Source organism: Diadema antillarum, unplaced genomic scaffold, assembly GCF_040938485.1.
Source record: "Diadema antillarum isolate AM-2024a unplaced genomic scaffold, OU_Dant_1.0 seq00000130_RagTag, whole genome shotgun sequence".
Lineage (NCBI taxonomy): Eukaryota > Metazoa > Echinodermata > Echinoidea > Diadematoida > Diadematidae > Diadema > Diadema antillarum.
Genome location: NW_027271208.1, coordinates 1,105,817 through 1,124,701, shown reverse-complemented (window position 1 = coordinate 1,124,701; position 18,885 = coordinate 1,105,817). Strand labels below are relative to the sequence as shown.

The 18,885-nt window shown below is 38.2% G+C and overlaps 1 protein-coding gene across 1 annotated transcript in view; it reads left to right on the top strand.

Annotated features, from left to right (window-relative positions):
- Positions 1 to 16,419, top strand: part of LOC139727402 (uncharacterized) — a 40,034-nt gene extending 23,615 nt beyond the window's left edge. The window contains exons 14-21 of the mRNA XM_071638358.1: positions 4,702 to 4,828; positions 6,239 to 6,451; positions 7,578 to 7,759; positions 8,578 to 8,696; positions 9,600 to 9,777; positions 10,396 to 10,522; positions 13,770 to 13,886; positions 14,903 to 16,419. Coding sequence (XP_071494459.1) covers positions 4,702 to 4,828; positions 6,239 to 6,451; positions 7,578 to 7,759; positions 8,578 to 8,696; positions 9,600 to 9,777; positions 10,396 to 10,522; positions 13,770 to 13,886; positions 14,903 to 15,322 — 1,483 coding nt within the window. The 3' untranslated portion in view covers positions 15,323 to 16,419. The remainder of the gene's footprint in view (positions 1 to 4,701; positions 4,829 to 6,238; positions 6,452 to 7,577; positions 7,760 to 8,577; positions 8,697 to 9,599; positions 9,778 to 10,395; positions 10,523 to 13,769; positions 13,887 to 14,902) is intronic.
- Positions 16,420 to 18,885: the final 2,466 nt, after the last annotated feature.

Below are 18,885 nucleotides of genomic sequence, written 5' to 3'. Positions count from 1 at the left end.
GGAATACAATTATGATATAAGCAGTAACTTTTAAGCTTCCCTTTATACATTTTCTGCATATATTTGCATTTGATTAAATGCAAATTGGCCGCCATAATGCCTCTACAGGCTTATATCTCTATCTGTAAAAGGTACCCAGTGATGGTGTCTGTGGTCTTAATTTTACTGCTGAGAATCACTGATGTAGAATACGTTCCACTCAGGAATAATTACATATATTTCACTAAAAATTTGCATAGCTATATTTACGCATAAATCTATTTAAATTTTTATCGTGAATATAATTTCAGACATTATACGAATACAAGCTACAGAACTTAATTGTACTGTAATTTCTACATCCAATATTTCAAGGGCAAAATTGTTAGAATTCCATTCACAACATTAATGATTATTATCCTTACACCCAGTTTTATATTCTTGCATTGATCAAAAGTATTGTGTTACATTAAACTCACATTTTCTTGAGATAAAGCCTCACAACAGAAAACAACTGTAAGTAGCATCGAATAGAACATAAAAATCTCAACTTAGCTTCCAAAGTGTGCTCAATAGGTACACAATAGTCTCAAATTATGTAGTAGGAATCGTTGAAAAGATTCTTATGATTGCATGATATTTAATGTATAATATCGTGTAATTTGCCCTCATGTTTACTGCTTATACTTGTGTCTATGTTGCAATACTTTTCTTTCTTTTTTTTTTTGGGGGGGGGGGCAAGGGGGGGGGGGAGGGGGAAAGTCATCAAGATCATGATTATCCATAAGCTACTCTACAAAAGTTTCATGAGTTTGGACATTCGTTCAGAGGATGTTCTTGTCATATTATCTCGACTATAGCTTTCAAAGTGTGCTTCAGGTGTAACCACACAAAGATTGGTCTTAAATCATTCAGCAGATTTTTTCAAACATCTTTTTCCTTACCTGCGATGATTTGCATCCATGTTTAGTCGATACTTGTGTCTTTTGTTGCAAAACTTTTGGCAAAGGCATGTTTATCAATGAGCAGCATATGACCGTGGTAATTTGTATGGAAGTGGATTTTGTCATATTTTGAGCAGTTTCACTCAATGACTTACAGAAAACAGCCAGATACAAAAAAAAAAAGAAAAAGAAAAAGGAAATGCTTTAACATTTCTATTCCTGGTACTCTGGATTCATCAGTCGATCAATACAAACAGCATGGCTTCAAGCTCATAAAACGCTTATAAATTCTGATAAGTGTTACTTTTACCATTTTTCGTGTTGTATCTGCATTTTTATTAAAAGAAATGTTTCCTATTGCATTGAGGCTTCGCACTAATAACATGTTCATAAACACACAATTTTTTTTTCGGAAATTGATTTCAATTTTGCAGGCGAAAAAGCAGTCAGAAGTCAGATAAAAACCAAAGTACATAACATCATTTTCTGTTCCAAACACTTCCAAAAGGTCCCCTTCCTCCACTTCAGCAGCAGCTTTTCTTCGAGTTAAACAGTGGAAGGGAAATTATACAATCATTGGAATTGGGATGATTTGAGGAAGATGTTTAATCAAAAATATGTTCTGATCACTACAGAAAGCTGCAGCTATTAAGGAACTCCTGAAGGAGTCTGATGCAACTGCAAGACAGGCTGTTAGCGACTGGTAGTGTATACACTGTAGTTGCAGGGCAAACAGATTTGACTGCACACGAACCATATAAGTGGCAGATGCGGGCCATTATATATAGATCAGACAATTGTAATGTTGTATTTCTAAAATATGTGAGGGGTCAGATGATGCTGTTCTAATTGGTGACTGAGGAATAAACAGCATTCTTGAAAGACATCAACACAGTTTACAACAAATGTGACACTTACCACTCTTCTTTTCGTCAGTATGAAATGAAGCCAGGATCCTGCTTGCTTTAAATTAATCAACTGCAATTTCACACTATCCTAGTCCAGAGTTTGTGGTAAACGCATAGAACACTTTGAGGGTAAGCGAGTTTACATGTTTTAAACTTTTATCATTGATCTATATTTTCAGAGATGACATTACATACCTTAAGTATCTGTATTATCGAAAGCCAGGAAATGAAAATGATGTAGTTGAAGCGGAAGAAAGTTTTCTTGAAATCCAATGACTTTGATTCATTAGATTTTAAATTCATCTTCGCCAAAAGATGACGAATTAGGGTGGTAATGAATTTCAGTCCAACAGTGCTATTTAGTCAAACCAAATTTTCGACGAATACATTCGTCTTTCTTCAGAATTGCAATTGTCGACCTTAAAGACAAATGTATTCGTCGAAAATTTGGTCTGAATAAATAGCACTGTTGGACTGAAATGCATTACCAGCCTACTTTGTCATTATATATATATATATATATATATATATATATATATATATATATATATATATGTACGAATATATATATATGTATATATATAATATATATCTTTTTTTTACGTGTGGGCACTAATGTCCCCCTCTCTATCTAGAGTTGCTGCTTTTATAAAACCAGAAGAGCATTGAGTAAATACATCAGTGAGTGTATCAGCATACTTTCAAGATTATTGTGGCAGATGCAGGGGTGACCTCCTTGGGGCTAGTGCCAAATAGGGGCAAATTTTCACTCTTTCATCTTAAAAAAAAACCTGGTAGAATATTGGTAAAATGGGAACCAACCCCCCCCCCCCCCCCCCCCCCCCGGCCACAGGATGCCCAAAGGCACCTCAAATCTGATCTAGGTGCGGCCGCCTTTGGGCTGGGACCAAATTATTGGAGGCCACTTTTGATTTTTGATCCTCCTTTTGAAAACACGTCATGGTCAAATTTACAACAAACTTAGTACTGTAGGTGCATTTATCACTAGTGTCATGCATATATGGACATCATGCCTCCCTGGGCCGTGGAGGTCCCTAAAGGCTTCAAGATATGGCCCTACAGGTTCCCAAAGTTTTCCAATTTCCTTTCTCCCAAGTAATAGTCTGTAAACATGCAAGGAAGGGGAACTTGAGATACTCGGATGAGGGCTGGACCCCTGGGTCTTTTATTCAGAAAGTGAGTGAGTGACATGGTACCCTGATATGACAAGATCGTCATCTAATGTCCAAACTCATGAAACTTTTGTAGAGAAGCTTATGGATTTAAGCTACTCTTAATTTGAATAGATTTATGTATAAATATATGCAAATTTTTAGTGAAATATAGGTAATTATTCCTGAGTGGAACGTTTTCTACATCAGTGATTCTCAGCAGTAAAATTAAGACCACAGACACCATCACTGGGTACCTTTTACAGATAGAGGTATAAGCCTGTAGAGGCATTGTGGCGGCCATTTTGCATTTAGTTAAATGCAAATATATGCAGAAAATGTATGAAGGGAAGCTTAAAAGTTACTGCTTAATATATCATAATTGTATTCCTTGACCTAAAAAGACAAAGATATAGACACCAGAATCTATCTTCTGCGGGTTTTATGTCCAGATACTGTATATAGCGACTTATTCCTGAGTGTACTACATTACTGATATACGATATCAATATGGCGGCCATTTTGTATGTAATTATATGCAAAATATATGCAAAAACTATATAAAGGGATGCTTGAAAGTTGCTAAAGATTACATATTTGTATTCCTTGACCTAAAAAACATAGGATTAGACACCGGAATTTACTTTTTGTGGGTTATATATCCCGAGATGTAGGTATAGATAGGTTGTATGGCGGCCATTTTGAATTTATGCAAATTAGACACTGATCCACCACTCGAATTTTAGGGAACTTTTAATATGTTATTTTAATAGCTATTCCGGGTCAAATGCAAGTGGAATCGTTTCTGTTGCAATTAGTTGTGGGTTAACCCACTTTTTGTCGTATTTTGACTGGACTATTTCACGATTTCCGTAGTATGTTTCGCATATACTTGGGCATGAGAATATCACAAAACGACTGTCATGCAAAACTAGCGCGATGTTGCTGCTGGCTGGGACATGCAACACGTGCGATGATAGCGATCGAACAGTGTGTGGTGTTTCTATGCGATTGTATGTGTGGTCGCGGTGCATGAATCATACTGCGCTCTCGCTATAGCTACAGCGCCGAGACGGTGTGGTGAGTCGATTGAGTCAGCTGAACGAAGCAAAACTACGGATTTTACGGCACTAGGACTTCTTTATTTTTGCTGCAAATTCCTTTTTTTTTCTAGAATACGACCACATTATTGTCGGGAAAGCGTTATACCAGCACGTGCGATCGCGATCGAACAACGTGTGGTGTTTCTAGGCGATGTACTATATGTGCGGTGCATGGATCATGCTGCGCTCTCGCTATAGCTACAGCGCTGAGAGAGTATGGTGAGTCGATCGAGTCAGCTGAACGAAGCAAAACTACGGAGTTTACGGCACTAGGACTTCTTTATTTTTGCTACAAATTCATTTCTCTGGATTAGATTTGAGGGAAGAAGAGCCCTCAGAAATGCTCAGATTGCACCAGAGAGCATCTAAGAACCCCAGAGCTTCCAGGGCCCTTGAGCGGGCCCTGGACCCCGGCTGAAGGGACTTCGCGCTTCGCGCTCGTGATGTGCGCGACGTTCACAAAAAAAAAAATTCCGGCCCAAGAGCAATTTGCCTCTGGCATCCCTGTACTATACATTTGCACATCCATTGTCTGTCTCTACACATGTTAATTTATTGTTTGCTTTAAATGTATGTTTGTTTGTTATTTTTGTAGTGCCACAACTTGTCTGGTCACACATGAACCGTCCTTGATCAACATGCTGAGTGGATATGATGGTCAGACTGCCCTCCACATTGCCGTCAGCAACAACTTTGAGGACGTGGTTGGAGAACTCATCAAAGTTAGTGTGACCTCATGTCAACCCCATGATCAGTGTGATCAACTTGCTTACCAATGGACTTGTTAGGGTGATGGAATAATTTGTCAGGAATGTATATTCCTGGGAGGGGGAGAGGAGGTGATAAGATAACTGGAAAGGAAACTTGCACTATTTACAGCACCTTGTAAAGTAAATTTCATACTTATCCCTTTGTGTGTCCAGACATTGGGCTTAACCTGCCAAGCTTTTCTACAAGCATTCAGTAATCTTTCCAAACTTAACCTAGTACTTGATTAGCAAGCCAAACTTAGGTGTAGCAATGTGCCTCAGTCAAACAAGAAGACCATGATGACACTTATGAGATTAGAGGGATTAAGTAATCTCTATTTGTTTAAATAGTTGCCAGATATCTGCACCAGTTTTCAAAGAAAGCACTTCAACATGCATGCCAATCATTTTACAGATCACAGAAGGTTAGATGTAACTGTATAATTTTATTTGACAATTAGCTTCTCAAAAAGGTAGAAAATGAGGGCATCTTGTTGCAATCATCTTTACGGATCAAAGACTGTTCTTCAAATACATTAATTCTTGCATTGGGCAGCTTTTATTACAATTGATGAACAAATTACCCTACATAGACATAAATAAGCACTGAGTATTCAGTGTTGTAGTAATGACCATGGAAAAAAAAAATAGATCATTAGCATGCACTGTACATGCTATGGTTGGATCTGAACCAATGATCTCTTGATTATAAGACAGGCATTGTATCCACTTGATCGCTGAGCTCCTGCCCGAAAGCCAGTGCTGGTTCTAATCCGTATAGCATGCAGTAGGTACTGCTTATTTGTTCAAACAGATGATTGTTGCATTGACTTGTTTTTGATTGCAGCCAATTGACTTACTACCCTATATCAACATAACTAATAAAACCATCGTTAGGGCAATGTTGCGTAATGGGTAATACTCCCGACTCCCAATCGGAGGACCCGCGTTCGATCCCTGCCCAGAGCTTACGTCCATGGACAAGATGTTTTTACCCACAACATCCTTCTCGACCCAGGTGTATAAATGGGTACCTGACAATGCTGGGGTGATAATAATTGCAGGGTCCTCTGGTAGAGCAGTGGCAACACTTAAGAGGCTACCCTGGATAAAATAAGAGATAGAATGTAATTGTCATTATTGTTATTACTATTATCATTATTATTATTATTATTATTATTATTATTATTATTATTATTATTATTATTATTATTATTATTATTATTATTATAATTATTATTATTATTATTATTATTATTATTATTATTATTATTATTATTATTATTGTTGTCGTTATTATTATTGTTGTTGTTGTCGTCGTTGTTGTTGTTTTCGTTGTTGTCGTCGTCATTATCAACATCACTCTTTGTGATTCCCTGACAGGGCAAGTGTGATTTGGAGGTGACCAACTACCAGGGTAACACACCACTCCTCCAAGCCCTCTCAGGGGGGCACATCAGGATTGTCATCCAGCTGGTGGAAGCGGGTGCAAGACTGTCGGCGGTCAACCAGGACGGAGAGACGTGCCTCCATCTTGCGGCTGTGAGGTCAAGACATTTCCATTCTCCGGAGGGGGAGAGCAGCATTCTTCGTCTGGTACTTTTTTTCTAAATTCCAGAAGCTGATTTTTCTTTCATTTGATTTAAAGGACAAGTTTACCTTCATGTTTGTGTGGATTGGGATGATGCAACAATATGAGTAGAACACATCAGTGAAAGTTTGAGGAAAATCAGACAATCTGTTCAAAAGTTATGAATATTCAAAGTTTCTGTGCAGTCACTGCTGGATGAGAAGGTTACTACAGTTGATGATGTCACATGCATAGAACGATATCAGGAAAATATAAAGTCAATTCCACGAAATTTCATTTTTTGAAAAAAGTACACATTCCCTCAACTTGTAACTGATATTTGTCAAGGGTAGTAGTACTCCTCCAGCCTTCTGAAAGACACAAGTCATGTGCTCTTTTATAATTCGAGAAAAGTGAAAATATGCTGAATTTTCTTTGTATTTTCTTCATATCGTTCTACACATATGACATCATTAGCTGTAGTAGTCTTTACATCCAGCAATCGCAGAGCTGAAACTTCAAAAATTCATAACTTTTGAAAGGATTGTGTGATTTTACTCAAACTTTTAGGTGTTCTACTAATATTGCTGCATTCTCTCAATGCACATGTTATGAAGAAGAACTTCTCCTTTGCATGCTGAATATTTTTGTGGTAGATATTACAATATAATTGATTGTTCAGAGTTTTCTGTGAGTATTTTTCCAGCACCATAGACCCATGTTACATGCTTTTCAATGATGCGTCAATCTCCCCCTTTTTTTACATTGTTATTATTATTGTTATTTATTCATTTTTTTTTGGGGGGGGGGGGGGAGGGAGGGGTCAAACTGGCATTCTTAAAATGCAGTAGGCTTTTAAATGTCATGGTTTGTGGACATATATCAGATAATGTTATTTCAACTCAGCCTGTGTGTCATTATGCCAAGAGCATCATCCTCCGTCAAAATGGATGTTCAGGGATTCATATATTCATATATTGATAATGGTTACAAGTAGATTTCTTAGTCATTCTGTAGTGACCTTGTATGATAGGGCTACTTTAAATGACTAATGAATCTGTAAAGAAATTTGGTAGGCACAGCAATTTCCTATGACTAGCATGATATCTTCATCATGCCTGAAGTCATTTTTTTTTTCAATCGTTGTGACAGCTTTCCAAGGAAATAGATAAGTCCCTCCTTGACAAACCGGGGGCAAACCTGCTCTTCTACCTGATAAAGAAAGGTGCTAAGATCGCACAGGAGAACGATGCTGGTGACAACCCCCTGCAGTACCTGAGGGATTCGGCGCTCAAGGATGGCCTTTTAAAGTTCTCCCAACGTCGGCAAACAAGGTCAGTGTCCGCATTATGTCACCATGGTGATGGAGAATAATGTCAAGAATATTTAGATGTGTGTATATAATGTGTTGGTTCCAAAGTGTCACATTTTTTCATCTTATGGCAGAAAGCTGTATGTGCCAACATACAGACTTTATACATGCCCTTATGTGAAACTTTGTCAATGGTCTGCCACTGGTGCGGTGAGGTCGTATATCAACCATACAGGTTGTATATAACTTTGAAGGGGAACTTGACTTTCTTGAATTCATTAAGTCAAACGTGTGGCATGATTTCACAATTCATTGATCTTTCATCTGCCGCTTTTAGTCACTTTAAGTGTATGTTTAGCTTTTTCTGTGTAAGTGCGGTTTGATTATGTTGAAAGGAGAGTGGTGAATGGGGCTGATTGTTTTGTCAACCAGGGAAGTGATTTAAGTAGATTAAAATAATGTTGATTATGTTCCAAGATACTGCACCTCTCCAACTCAAGGTCTAGTGAGAAGGCCTTGTAGCCTTCTAGAAGGCTAAAATGTCCAGAAAACTGAAATAAAGATATGTAGACGCAATTGTGTGATATCTAAATGCTACCACCTTTTAGCGCAAATTATAACGTTGGAAGGGACAATGTACTTAATTGTATCTGTTATGTAACAGTGAATACTTTTCAGTATGTTGATCGTGATTGATGAGCTGTGAATGATTATTGGAGGGACGTCACCAAAAAGAGAGAAATGCTACTTCAGGTGCTTCAGAGAAGCTAGAGGGGAACTCTGCTCTGTGATCAACATGAGAGCTTGCAGTCATGCAAAAATTTGATCTCTTTGATACAGTGTGGAAGACACAAGCGATTGGGGCGAGCAGCAGCGGGTTTTCAATCTTCCGCAGGAGAAGATTGGTGAGGAAAAACCGGTGTCTCCTGAACCAATGGACGATACTCCAGCACATTTCGGTGAGAGAAATTCTGCATGTTTCTTACTGGAAAGTTTCTCTAGTCAAAAAGATAAAAACAAATACGAAGGTTGAGTGTGACAGACCTTCCAACCATTCTGAATTTGGAGGAAGGAATTTGATTTTTGACCATTCTCAGCTCTTGTTTCAAAAAGATTTACCTATTTTTTTCGATAATTTTGCTATACACTCCAATGAAAATTGCTCTTTCTTTCCTACTTTTGAGCCGAATCATCCCTATTTTTTAGTTAGAAACATTGGAGGTCTATGCCCCGTCGCTAGAAACTTTGCATTTTAACACAACTCGAAAAATTGAACGCAAGTCCCTCAAATTACACTCTACTTTGCATTTAAACAAAAGCGCATTGCTGAAGTGACTTGTGTTTGATTTCCTACGTAAATATCAAATGTAACTTTGATGAATCAAACGCAACTTTGCATTTGACTTGTAACGGTCAATAAAACTGCCCACATTGTAGCAAAAACCGGCATTGTTACCACCAGTATATTGATATCTTGTTCAGCAAAACTTTATTTAACTGTGTGAAGTAAAAGCAGCAGCTGAGACAATGCAAAAATTCATCTCAAGGTCTGTTTTCAGCAAGTGCGTTGTCTCACATCCATCCCGTTTTGTTCATGATGGCCAGAAGTGTGATTGCCATAAGCTCCCAGGAACATGGTGTAAACGTAGTATTAATCACGTTCAGTGAAATTTTGCCTAATTTTAAATAGCTATTGTTTTATTTCCATTCATGACAGTATTTGTGCTGAGTGCTTGAAGCGCAAGTATAAAACTCTTCTCTCAAAACTGCCATTAGTATAAAAATGCCGCTAAATCATAAGGGATTGTTTTCCAAGAATAAGGTTCAATGTGTTCAGCATGCCTTTTTTTTTTGTATTTCAGACTTTGAAGGAGTGCATCGAGTGGACTATAATGAACTGGACCTGCACGAGTCTCTTGGGAAAGGTTCATTTGGACAGGTCTATAGAGGGCGCTGGAGGGGAACCCAGGTGGCTATCAAGAAGCTGCCCCTAGAGGGCAGCAGTAGATCCCAGGTGGAAAAAGAGGTTGCCATTCACAAGTAAGTCGATAGATGCAGCCAGATGCCTAATTTAGTACCATGGCTGCATAATATTCACTTGGGGTGGCGGTAATCCAGAGGCCCCAAAGACCCCATATTAGAGAATCTATAGAAACTTCATTTATAAAACCAGAAATGCTCTGAGTAAATATAGTACATACTGTCAAGTTCGTTTACGGCAGATCCAGGGGATGGCCCCCTTTGGGCGGGGACCTAAGTGTGGGCCAGTTTTCCTATTTTGATATTCCATTTGAAGATGTGCGATCAAATTTTCTGCAAATCCGGCAGGTGGTGTTTTTTGCAAGTGTGCTTGAATATATACTAATAGACACTATACCCCCCCTGGGCCCTGAAGGCCCCATAAAGTGGCCCCACCAAGTTTGCTATGGTTTTCTGGAGTAACAGTCTCCAAGATTGTGTGAAAGGGGAACTTGCAGTACTCCGGTGAATGCTACACCCACTAGGTCTCTTGTTCAGATTAATATTGGCAATAATGATTGTAATGATAGTATTTGATAAAGTAAGAAAGGTTTACAAACGGTTTTGGCAAAAATTATGCGCTTTCCAGATACCCACATGTGCCATTCACGAGACATGGTGATCTGTTTGCTATTTCAGGCAAGCCACTCATCCAAACATTGTGCAGCTGATGGCTCTAGGCTACAATGAGACAAATGCCTTCCTGGTAATGGCCTTCATTAAAGGTCCAACTCTACACGAAGCCATTTTTTCCAAAACGGGCAAGGTAAGGTGCAGACTCCGTGTGTTACAGGGTTTTTTATGCCTCCACCACGAAGTGTTGGGGGAGGCATTATGTTTTTGGGTCGCCCGTCCTGTCTGTAATCAATTTTGTGGACAGCGTAACTTTAAAAACAAAATCAGAAAAGGTTTGAGGTATCCTAATGAAACTTGGCATGTATATGTATGAGTGGGAAAAGTTGTGCCTATCAGCTTATGGGTGCACATCCTAAAGGTCAAGGTCAAATGCTCAAAATTTCACTATTTCCCCCATAACTATGCAATACCTGGAGATATTTTCTTGAAACTTAGTCTATGCATAAAGTGAACACTGAACACATTTGTGACAAACATGTCATTTTAATATTTTGCCAATTATGTGAAACTGTCGTCACGCATCGTCAAGACTTACTATAGACCTACTGGGAGAACCATGCATCATGGCAGAGGCATACCGATTTCTAGTTGGCTTATAGCTCAGTGAGCTCAGCTGAGCGATGCTGTGTGGTATTATGTAGTTACATTTTTTAAAGAAAAATGCCATCCTGATAAAATGATTGGGGGGCTTTTAATCGGTAGCAGCTAAGGGCAACACTTCTACAATTTCCTCAGAGCTTGAAGCAGGACCCTCTGAAATCCATTCATTTTCTTGACTTTGTGTTATTTTACCTTTTATTATTCAGCCAACAACAGCCCCCAAAAGTGCACTATGAAGTCTTAGTTTATGAAGGGGTTTTTATTTCGGACGTGTGGTATAATATGGTTGTATAAAATCTGCAATTAGAATCTTACTTGAAATACAGGATGGTAAGGAGGTGCTTACCTATTTCTATGCCGGACTCAGTCAAAGCGTGCCAAGTTTGCATATTTTGCTCAAAGGCAGAAACTCGCCAAAACCGATTGATAAATCGCTAAATGCCACTGTACAATGTAACTTTCACTCAAGATCCCATTCTTCTCACATGTATCTTGCATGGTGTGATAAATGAATATCAAGCAGTGTTCCCTATTGGCTTTTCAAGTAAGTTCTGAGGGTTTCTGTCTCTGTTTTGTATGCAAAAGTCATGCATTGACAATGATGTAGTTATTGGTCATTTGTATGAAAGGTGATCGTAGATTTGTCGTAAAATTTACATCAAATCAGTGCTTGGAATTTTCTCTACATCTTTGCTCATTGCATGTCCAGCAAAACAAAAATCTATAAAAAGTTACTATGAGAGGAAAAAAAGAATGTTTCACAAAGCATGCTTGCGTTGCAGTCTCAGAATAATGTGGAACACTGGCAGTTACACCGAAGCGCATAATGAGTGTCCACCTGTTTGTGGACACAAGTTGTATTTTGATATTTAGGTAAGAATATTTTTATGCCTCCGCCACGAAGTGGTGCCGGAGGCATTATGTTTTCGGGTTGTCCGTCCGTCCATACGTCCGTCCGTACGTCCGTCCGCTTTCGTTTACGCGATAACTTGAGTAATATTTATTGGAATTTTACCAAACTTGGTCCAAGTATGAAGTATGATGGGGCAATTATTTGATAAGATTTTGGGTGAAATCGGCTAAAGGTCAAGGGTCAAAGGTCAAGGTAAAATCATGAAATTGTATCCGTTTACGCGATAACTCAAGACTGGATGGAGCAAATTTCACCAAACTGTTGGAGGATGATGTATGATGGGACAATTACTTGATTAGTTTTTCAGTGAAATCGGACAGAGGTCAAAGGTCAAAGATCAAGGTCAAATTCTAAAATTTATCTGTTTACGTGATAACTCAAAACTGGATGAAGCAGCTTTCACCAAACTTGGTCCAAGGATGATGTATGATGGGACAATTAGTTGAGTAGATTTTAGTGACATTGGCAAGAGGTCAAAGGTCAAAAGGTCAAGGTCAAATGCTACAAATGTTGCAATTTCCCCCATATCTAAGCAATGCCCGAAGGTATTTTCTTGAAACTTGGTGTGAACATGTACTACTGCGTTAAGATTCTCCAGTGAGAGTTTCATGTCATAAGGTCAAAGGTCAAAAGGGCAAAGTTTAGGTGAAAATGTTGCAATATCACTTTTCTTGCAAATGGTTCAATGTATCTTCGTGGAACTAGGTACACACGCATGTACTGACTGGCAGGGATTATCTAGAGAATTTAGGGGTCAGGGGTCAATAGTCAGAGGTCAAAGGTCAAGGTCAACTCCTCAAAATTTTACTATTTCCCTCATATACTAGGATATGCAATGCTTGCATTATTAGTTTCAAAACTTAATACATGCATTACCTAATGGAGATTCTCTGGGAAATTTCCAGCCAAAAGGTCAAAGGCCAGGTTTCAATGCCCCCCCCCCCCCAAAAAAAAAAAATAAATAAATAAATAAATAATAATAATAATAATAATAATAATAATTATAATAATATTTTTTTAAAATGAAATAAAAAAATGAAGAAATAAAAAATATATTTTGTACTGTCATTACACTCTTTCTTCATACCTTGGAAATTAATCAATGCATAAACTTATAAAAAGGTCTGTCAGAATTCAAGTAAAAATTCTCAATTCCCCAAATATGTGTGCCTGCACTCTTAGAAGATTATAGCAAACCCAGTTCAAGACATTTCTGACAAACCTGTCATTTCAATATTTTGCCAGTTATGTGAAACTGTCATATGGATCACACATTGTGAAGACATTGTACTATACGCCTATTGAGAGAATCATGCATTATGGCGGAGGCATCAGTCGCCATAGCGACATTTCTAGTTTGTTGTATTTTGATATATGTTCAAGAGAGCAAATGTTTTTAGGTGTGGTACACTCTAAACCATAGTAAAGTATTTTTGTATTGTTTTTTAAGGAAATTGGTGATGTTGCCTTGTCTCTTTTTTCCCCTTCTATGTTCATCTCCCTCTATTTCTTTCCAAAACCCTCCCCTCTCTATCCCTTCATCCATCTCTTTATCTCTCTCTCTCTCTCTCTCTCTCTCTCTCTCTCTTACCCTCTTCATGCACCTTTCTCTCTATATATCTCCATTTATATCTCTCTTTTTTTCCATCCATATCTCCATCTCTCTCTCTTGGCCTGTCTATCAATTTCTCTCTCATTCAATTTATCCATCTTTCTGTCTCTCTTTCCATCTCTCTCTTTAGATCCATCTATATGTCTCTCCATATTTCCATCTTACTCTGTCTGTCTCTCTCTCTGTTTATATCTCTGTCTCTTTCTTATTTTTTTTATTTGTATCATTATTTCTTCTTCTTTTTTTTTGCAGAAGCTAAAGCTGACAACGACCCAAAAGAACACCATGTCACGTGATATCTTGTCAGCTGTGGCATTCATGCATTCTACCAAGCTGATTCACCTGGATATCAAACCAGGCAACATTTTGGTATGTTTTTATTCTGCTGGAGCATTGCGACTTTCCATCTTTCAAATTTTGATGTCTGTGGATGATGTTTAACCCATTGAAGATGAGTCCCGAGTATATGTGGATTGAGTGAATGCAGCAATATCAGTAGAACACATCAGTGAAAGTTTGAGGAAGATGAGACAATTCATTCAAAAGTTATGAATTTTTAAAGTCTTGGTGCTGTCAGTGCTGGATAAGGAGACTACTACACTTCATGATGTCATAATGGACAATGGTATGAAGAAAATGTAAAGAAAATTCAACATATTGTAACTTTTGTGGCATGATAAAAGAGCACTTGACTTATCTGTTCCAGAAAGCAATTGAATGCAGTTGAAAGCAGTATGCCCATGATTTTTTGTCATCCCTACTACTAAAACACTGATAGATTCAGTGCTTATTTACGTCGATGTTGGGCAATTTGTCAATCATTCAAATTCAGGAAATTCTTCCATTTAGATGTTTTTATGCAAGGGATTGACAAATTGCCCTACATTGACGCAAACAAGCACTGAGTTGATCAATTTATCGCAATAAACACAACTTGACACTAAAATTGTATTTATTTGAAGAGGAAAATCATTAAGATATGAAATCCATGTCAGAGGTGACAAACATGATTGGATGTGTCTGGCATGGAAACTACAATCTATGTCTTGCATCCCCTGAATTTACTATGCATTGCACTCCCTGTCTCTTGTTTATGGGGGGGGGGGGGGGGGGGATTTGCCAATGTCTTGTCCTCGTTTGGTTGTGTGTTTATTTGTTTGCTTGTTTGCTTGTTTTGTTTTGTTTTGTTTTTGCTTGTTGGCCCTTTTAAAGTATGTGTTTGTTTGGGGTTTGGGTGGGGATCGGATGATGGTGATATTCTTTGCCTACATTATAAAGGGTTTAATATATATGAAAAACAGTTTGTAATTCATGACATTGCTCTCTGTTTTGTCATCCTCTTTACGTCAACACCGGCCTGTGACCATCTCCCAACATCTTTACAGCTGGAGCATCTAACTCTCAAGCCCTACCTATGTGACCTCGGGCTGTCTCACTTGAAACAGCAAGCGGAGATGTCCTCCTCTACCATGATCACCGGTGCTCGTGGTACCTATATGTACATGGCACCAGAACTTGTTTTGGAAGAAGAACGCGGTGGCTCTTTCACAGGTGCCCAGGATGTATGGTCGGTGGCATCCACACTAGTGGAACTCTTTGGGGAAACCCAGATGTACGATGACAAAATGAGACCTGTACACCTCATCAGGAGATTTATGCACGGCAAGTTTGAACCGGAGTCACTTAAGAGTGTGGAGCCAGCCCATCGCAAAATCCTCACGCCTTGTTTTAGTGGAAAATCTAAAGACAGACCCAGTGCTATGGAACTACTTGAACAATTTGAAGAGCTCTGTGAAGATTCATGACGAAGGCAGTAAAGGCTGTTCCTTGTGACTGAATTCCAAATCTGCCATGAAAGGCATCAACTTTTGATATGGTCTGCATTCAGAGGAGGCTTGACAATGCCTGTAAGACGATTTTAACATTCAAAGGACCAACGATACCCTTCACTGATTGTAGCTACTGAAAACCAGTCACACATCTGACATGGCTTACATGTAGTTGCACAGGAAGTTGCGAAAAATATATATTTCTCTCAGTGAAGGTCTATCAAAAGCAAAGATGAGGATTTCGTATCGTAGTAGGAGGAGGAAGCATTCACTCACCATGGATGCCACTTCTGCCAAAGTATGTCATGACTAACATGAAATTGAGGTTAGGGAGCACTTGGGACAAGTGAAGTGACTGCAGAAACCGTTTCCCACAATCTTGATTACAGGAAGGAATTGAGCTTCATCTTTGCATCACTGTCATTTAGACAGGACTCACTTAATGTATTGTGACTGCATTCATGTGTACAGATGTGCTGCATGAGAGTTGGAAGCATCTAAATGAGTGGTGTAAAGTTGTGCAATGAGTTGGTCTTACTTTCTTTTATACAAATAATGAATTTTTGTGAGTGCAATGGACAGAATATTTCATGAGGTGAAAGATGAAATGATCCATTCAAAGAGGTACAGCCAAGTTGAATGGATCAAACATTTCATCTTTCACCGAATGAAATATTCTGTCCATTGCACGAATGAAAATCATTTATTATTTGTTTTATATAATGCCTAAAATAGATCCTTGTCATTTGATGTTTTAATTTAGAAACAGAGAATCTGAAATCGAGAGAGTGCTCACTGAACGCTTAACGCTATAGCGCCCTGTCGCATACATACACTGCAAACGCAAGCGTTTTACATGCGTGGTGTTTTTAGGCTCTCAACGAGCGTGCAATGGAGCAGATTGTATGGATCCAAAATTGCACATATGATGACGTCATGACGTCATAGTGAAATGGGCCGAATGATCAATATCAAACAACCAATCAAATGACAAGGATCTCTTCAGGCATTATATAAACGCTTTTGATGACATTTCCTCGGTACCAGAAAACCTGGAAAGACTGGCTGAAAGAGTGGCGGTTTTGTGAATTTTTTTTTCCTTCTTCTTCTTTTGTTTGAACTTTGAAAGTCATGTGTAAATAGAAAACAAAAGATTTATTTTGTTGAAATTTTGTCAATGTATAATTTCCAGAGACATTTGTTACATGTTTAGATTATGAAGTAATACATGTAATGTATTTTTCATGCTGCCACACTGTCTAGTTCGTATGATGTTGCAGAAATGATTTGTTACCTTTTTTTTTTTTCGTGGCTCTTAACTCTTAACACTGAATAATGAATTTATCAATCAGTTTTGATAAAAACAACTCAATGCGAGAATCTTTAATTTGAATACCGGTAGATACGCACTATCCAGCTTCCACAAGGTATTAACGTCATCGCTGCTTATCGGATGGAAGCTCAGTAGTGAGTGTAGTGAATATGGCGCTTGTCTGACAACCAATAGGAGTCCGTGGAGTGTGTATGGTCATGATTTTTATTGTTGCTGCTACTCAAACACTGTATAATCATTGTGTATTTACGGTGATGAAGGACAGTATGTCAATCAATTGCAGAAATACGTCCCCATATTTTTTAATCTTACCATTTTTTAAATCCTGAAAAGTCATAAAAGTCAATTCATTAGAAGGTGCAGAAAATCTGTTTTGATTCCAGTGGGACTGGAATGGACAGAGATGTCATAATAGCCAAAGATTCCTATGGCACTTGTTTTTATTTAAGATTCCAGTCAGTTTATTGCTACTCAGTTCAAAGAACTTTGATCTAATTTCCTCAGCTCTTTTTAGAGCTACCCGTAACAAATCCAAATATTCATCAGCATTATCATATTGTGACTCAACAGACACTTTAAAGTTCTTTGTTATGAACTTGTATAGGCCACATTATTCTTGCCTGAACAAAATCATGAGAGTGTAAAATACCAGTACCACAATAATACATAAAGTACCCCGATTTTCTTTATGTACTCGTATGTATCAAGATCCATTGTGTTGGAAGTATTTATGCACATTATGTGGTCAGGTACTATATATATTGTGTTGGTGTTGGTTATTGTGAATGTGTAAGACACATGTTTTTATTTTGAATATGAATTTTTGTAACTGTTTCAGAAAACAAATACATTCAAATATGTCATTACAGGCATTTAAATGGAACTATAAGAGGTGACCGTCGTAGACAGGTTGATAGTCAATTTGCTTCTACGACTGTAACTGTAATGACAGGCACGTACATGCCTCTTTTACACAAATGAGTACAAAAAAGTCATGAAACACAACTTACTCATATTAATTCGTATCTCGAATATGAATGAGGGCAAAACTTCAAGGTAATGCGGCATTTTCGGGAGTATTTCCACTCAAAAACTTGGTGAAACACTCCTACAGGGTGATTAGCAACACTGCTCGTTAGAGCACTGACAAATAGACTTTACATGGAGTCCAGTCTGCAAGCCCATGGCTGCCAAGCCACATTGAAATATTTCCCAGGAGGGGCAAATTATGTAAAGAGAATCCTCGTTCTAAGAAGATCTAAAAACTATGGCAATTACCTTGTTATATCTTTTTCTTGCTGTATCAGGGTATGTACAAACACAAAGAAATGTTCCAAGAGTTAGGACCTGCAAAATCACATTGTGATGATACAGTTTTGTTACGTCCAACCTCTTTAAAAAAGAGGTCCCACGGTATATAGCTGGTATATCCTAGGCCTTAATTTCATGATGACTATTAATGGCTGGGCCCTCCAGTAGAGCAGTGGCAACACTGAAGTGGCTGCCATGCATATAGAAGCCCATATTATTATTGTCATGTATGTTCTGAATTTCCTCTAGTGAAACAAACTAATGGTATGTTCCCTGTATGTTTAAAGCATCCTTGCCGCACTACTTGTAGGAAGATGAAAGCTACAGCATTCAGCTAGAAACACAGCTGAGGGATTGGCGTAATATTGTTGAAGATTTTTACTCCGATGGTGTTACATGACTCTGATATGATGAACTTCTTAGAGTTATTAAATATGTCAATTTTTATACATCTATATACCTAAATGCCATTTATGACCATCTGTGTAGCACTCCCAACCTTGGTAGAAACCAAATATACTATTTATTTATTGTGGGTCACTTCTCTGCCAATATTAATTTTTCTCTGTAAAGACTATTTACTCATCAAAGAAAATAGAAAAACTGTTACAAGGCAAAAACGACAAGGCATTTGGTGAATAGTTTATTAGGACCATGTAGATATTCCTCCAATCATTGCCATCCTTGTACCTCGTGTCGTCAGCTGACGTTATCTATCCTGGATGCATCCAAAACCGGAACCTGCTGTAAATTGATATTACCTGCACAGTGCTCACACGTTTTATGTACATGAACCGCCGCCAATTTTCCGTGAGAGGTTTAAAGGAATAGTATTGTATTGGTAGAGACGAGCATTGAGCGTTTACCTTTTTGCGAGATACTAAGAAACCACTTA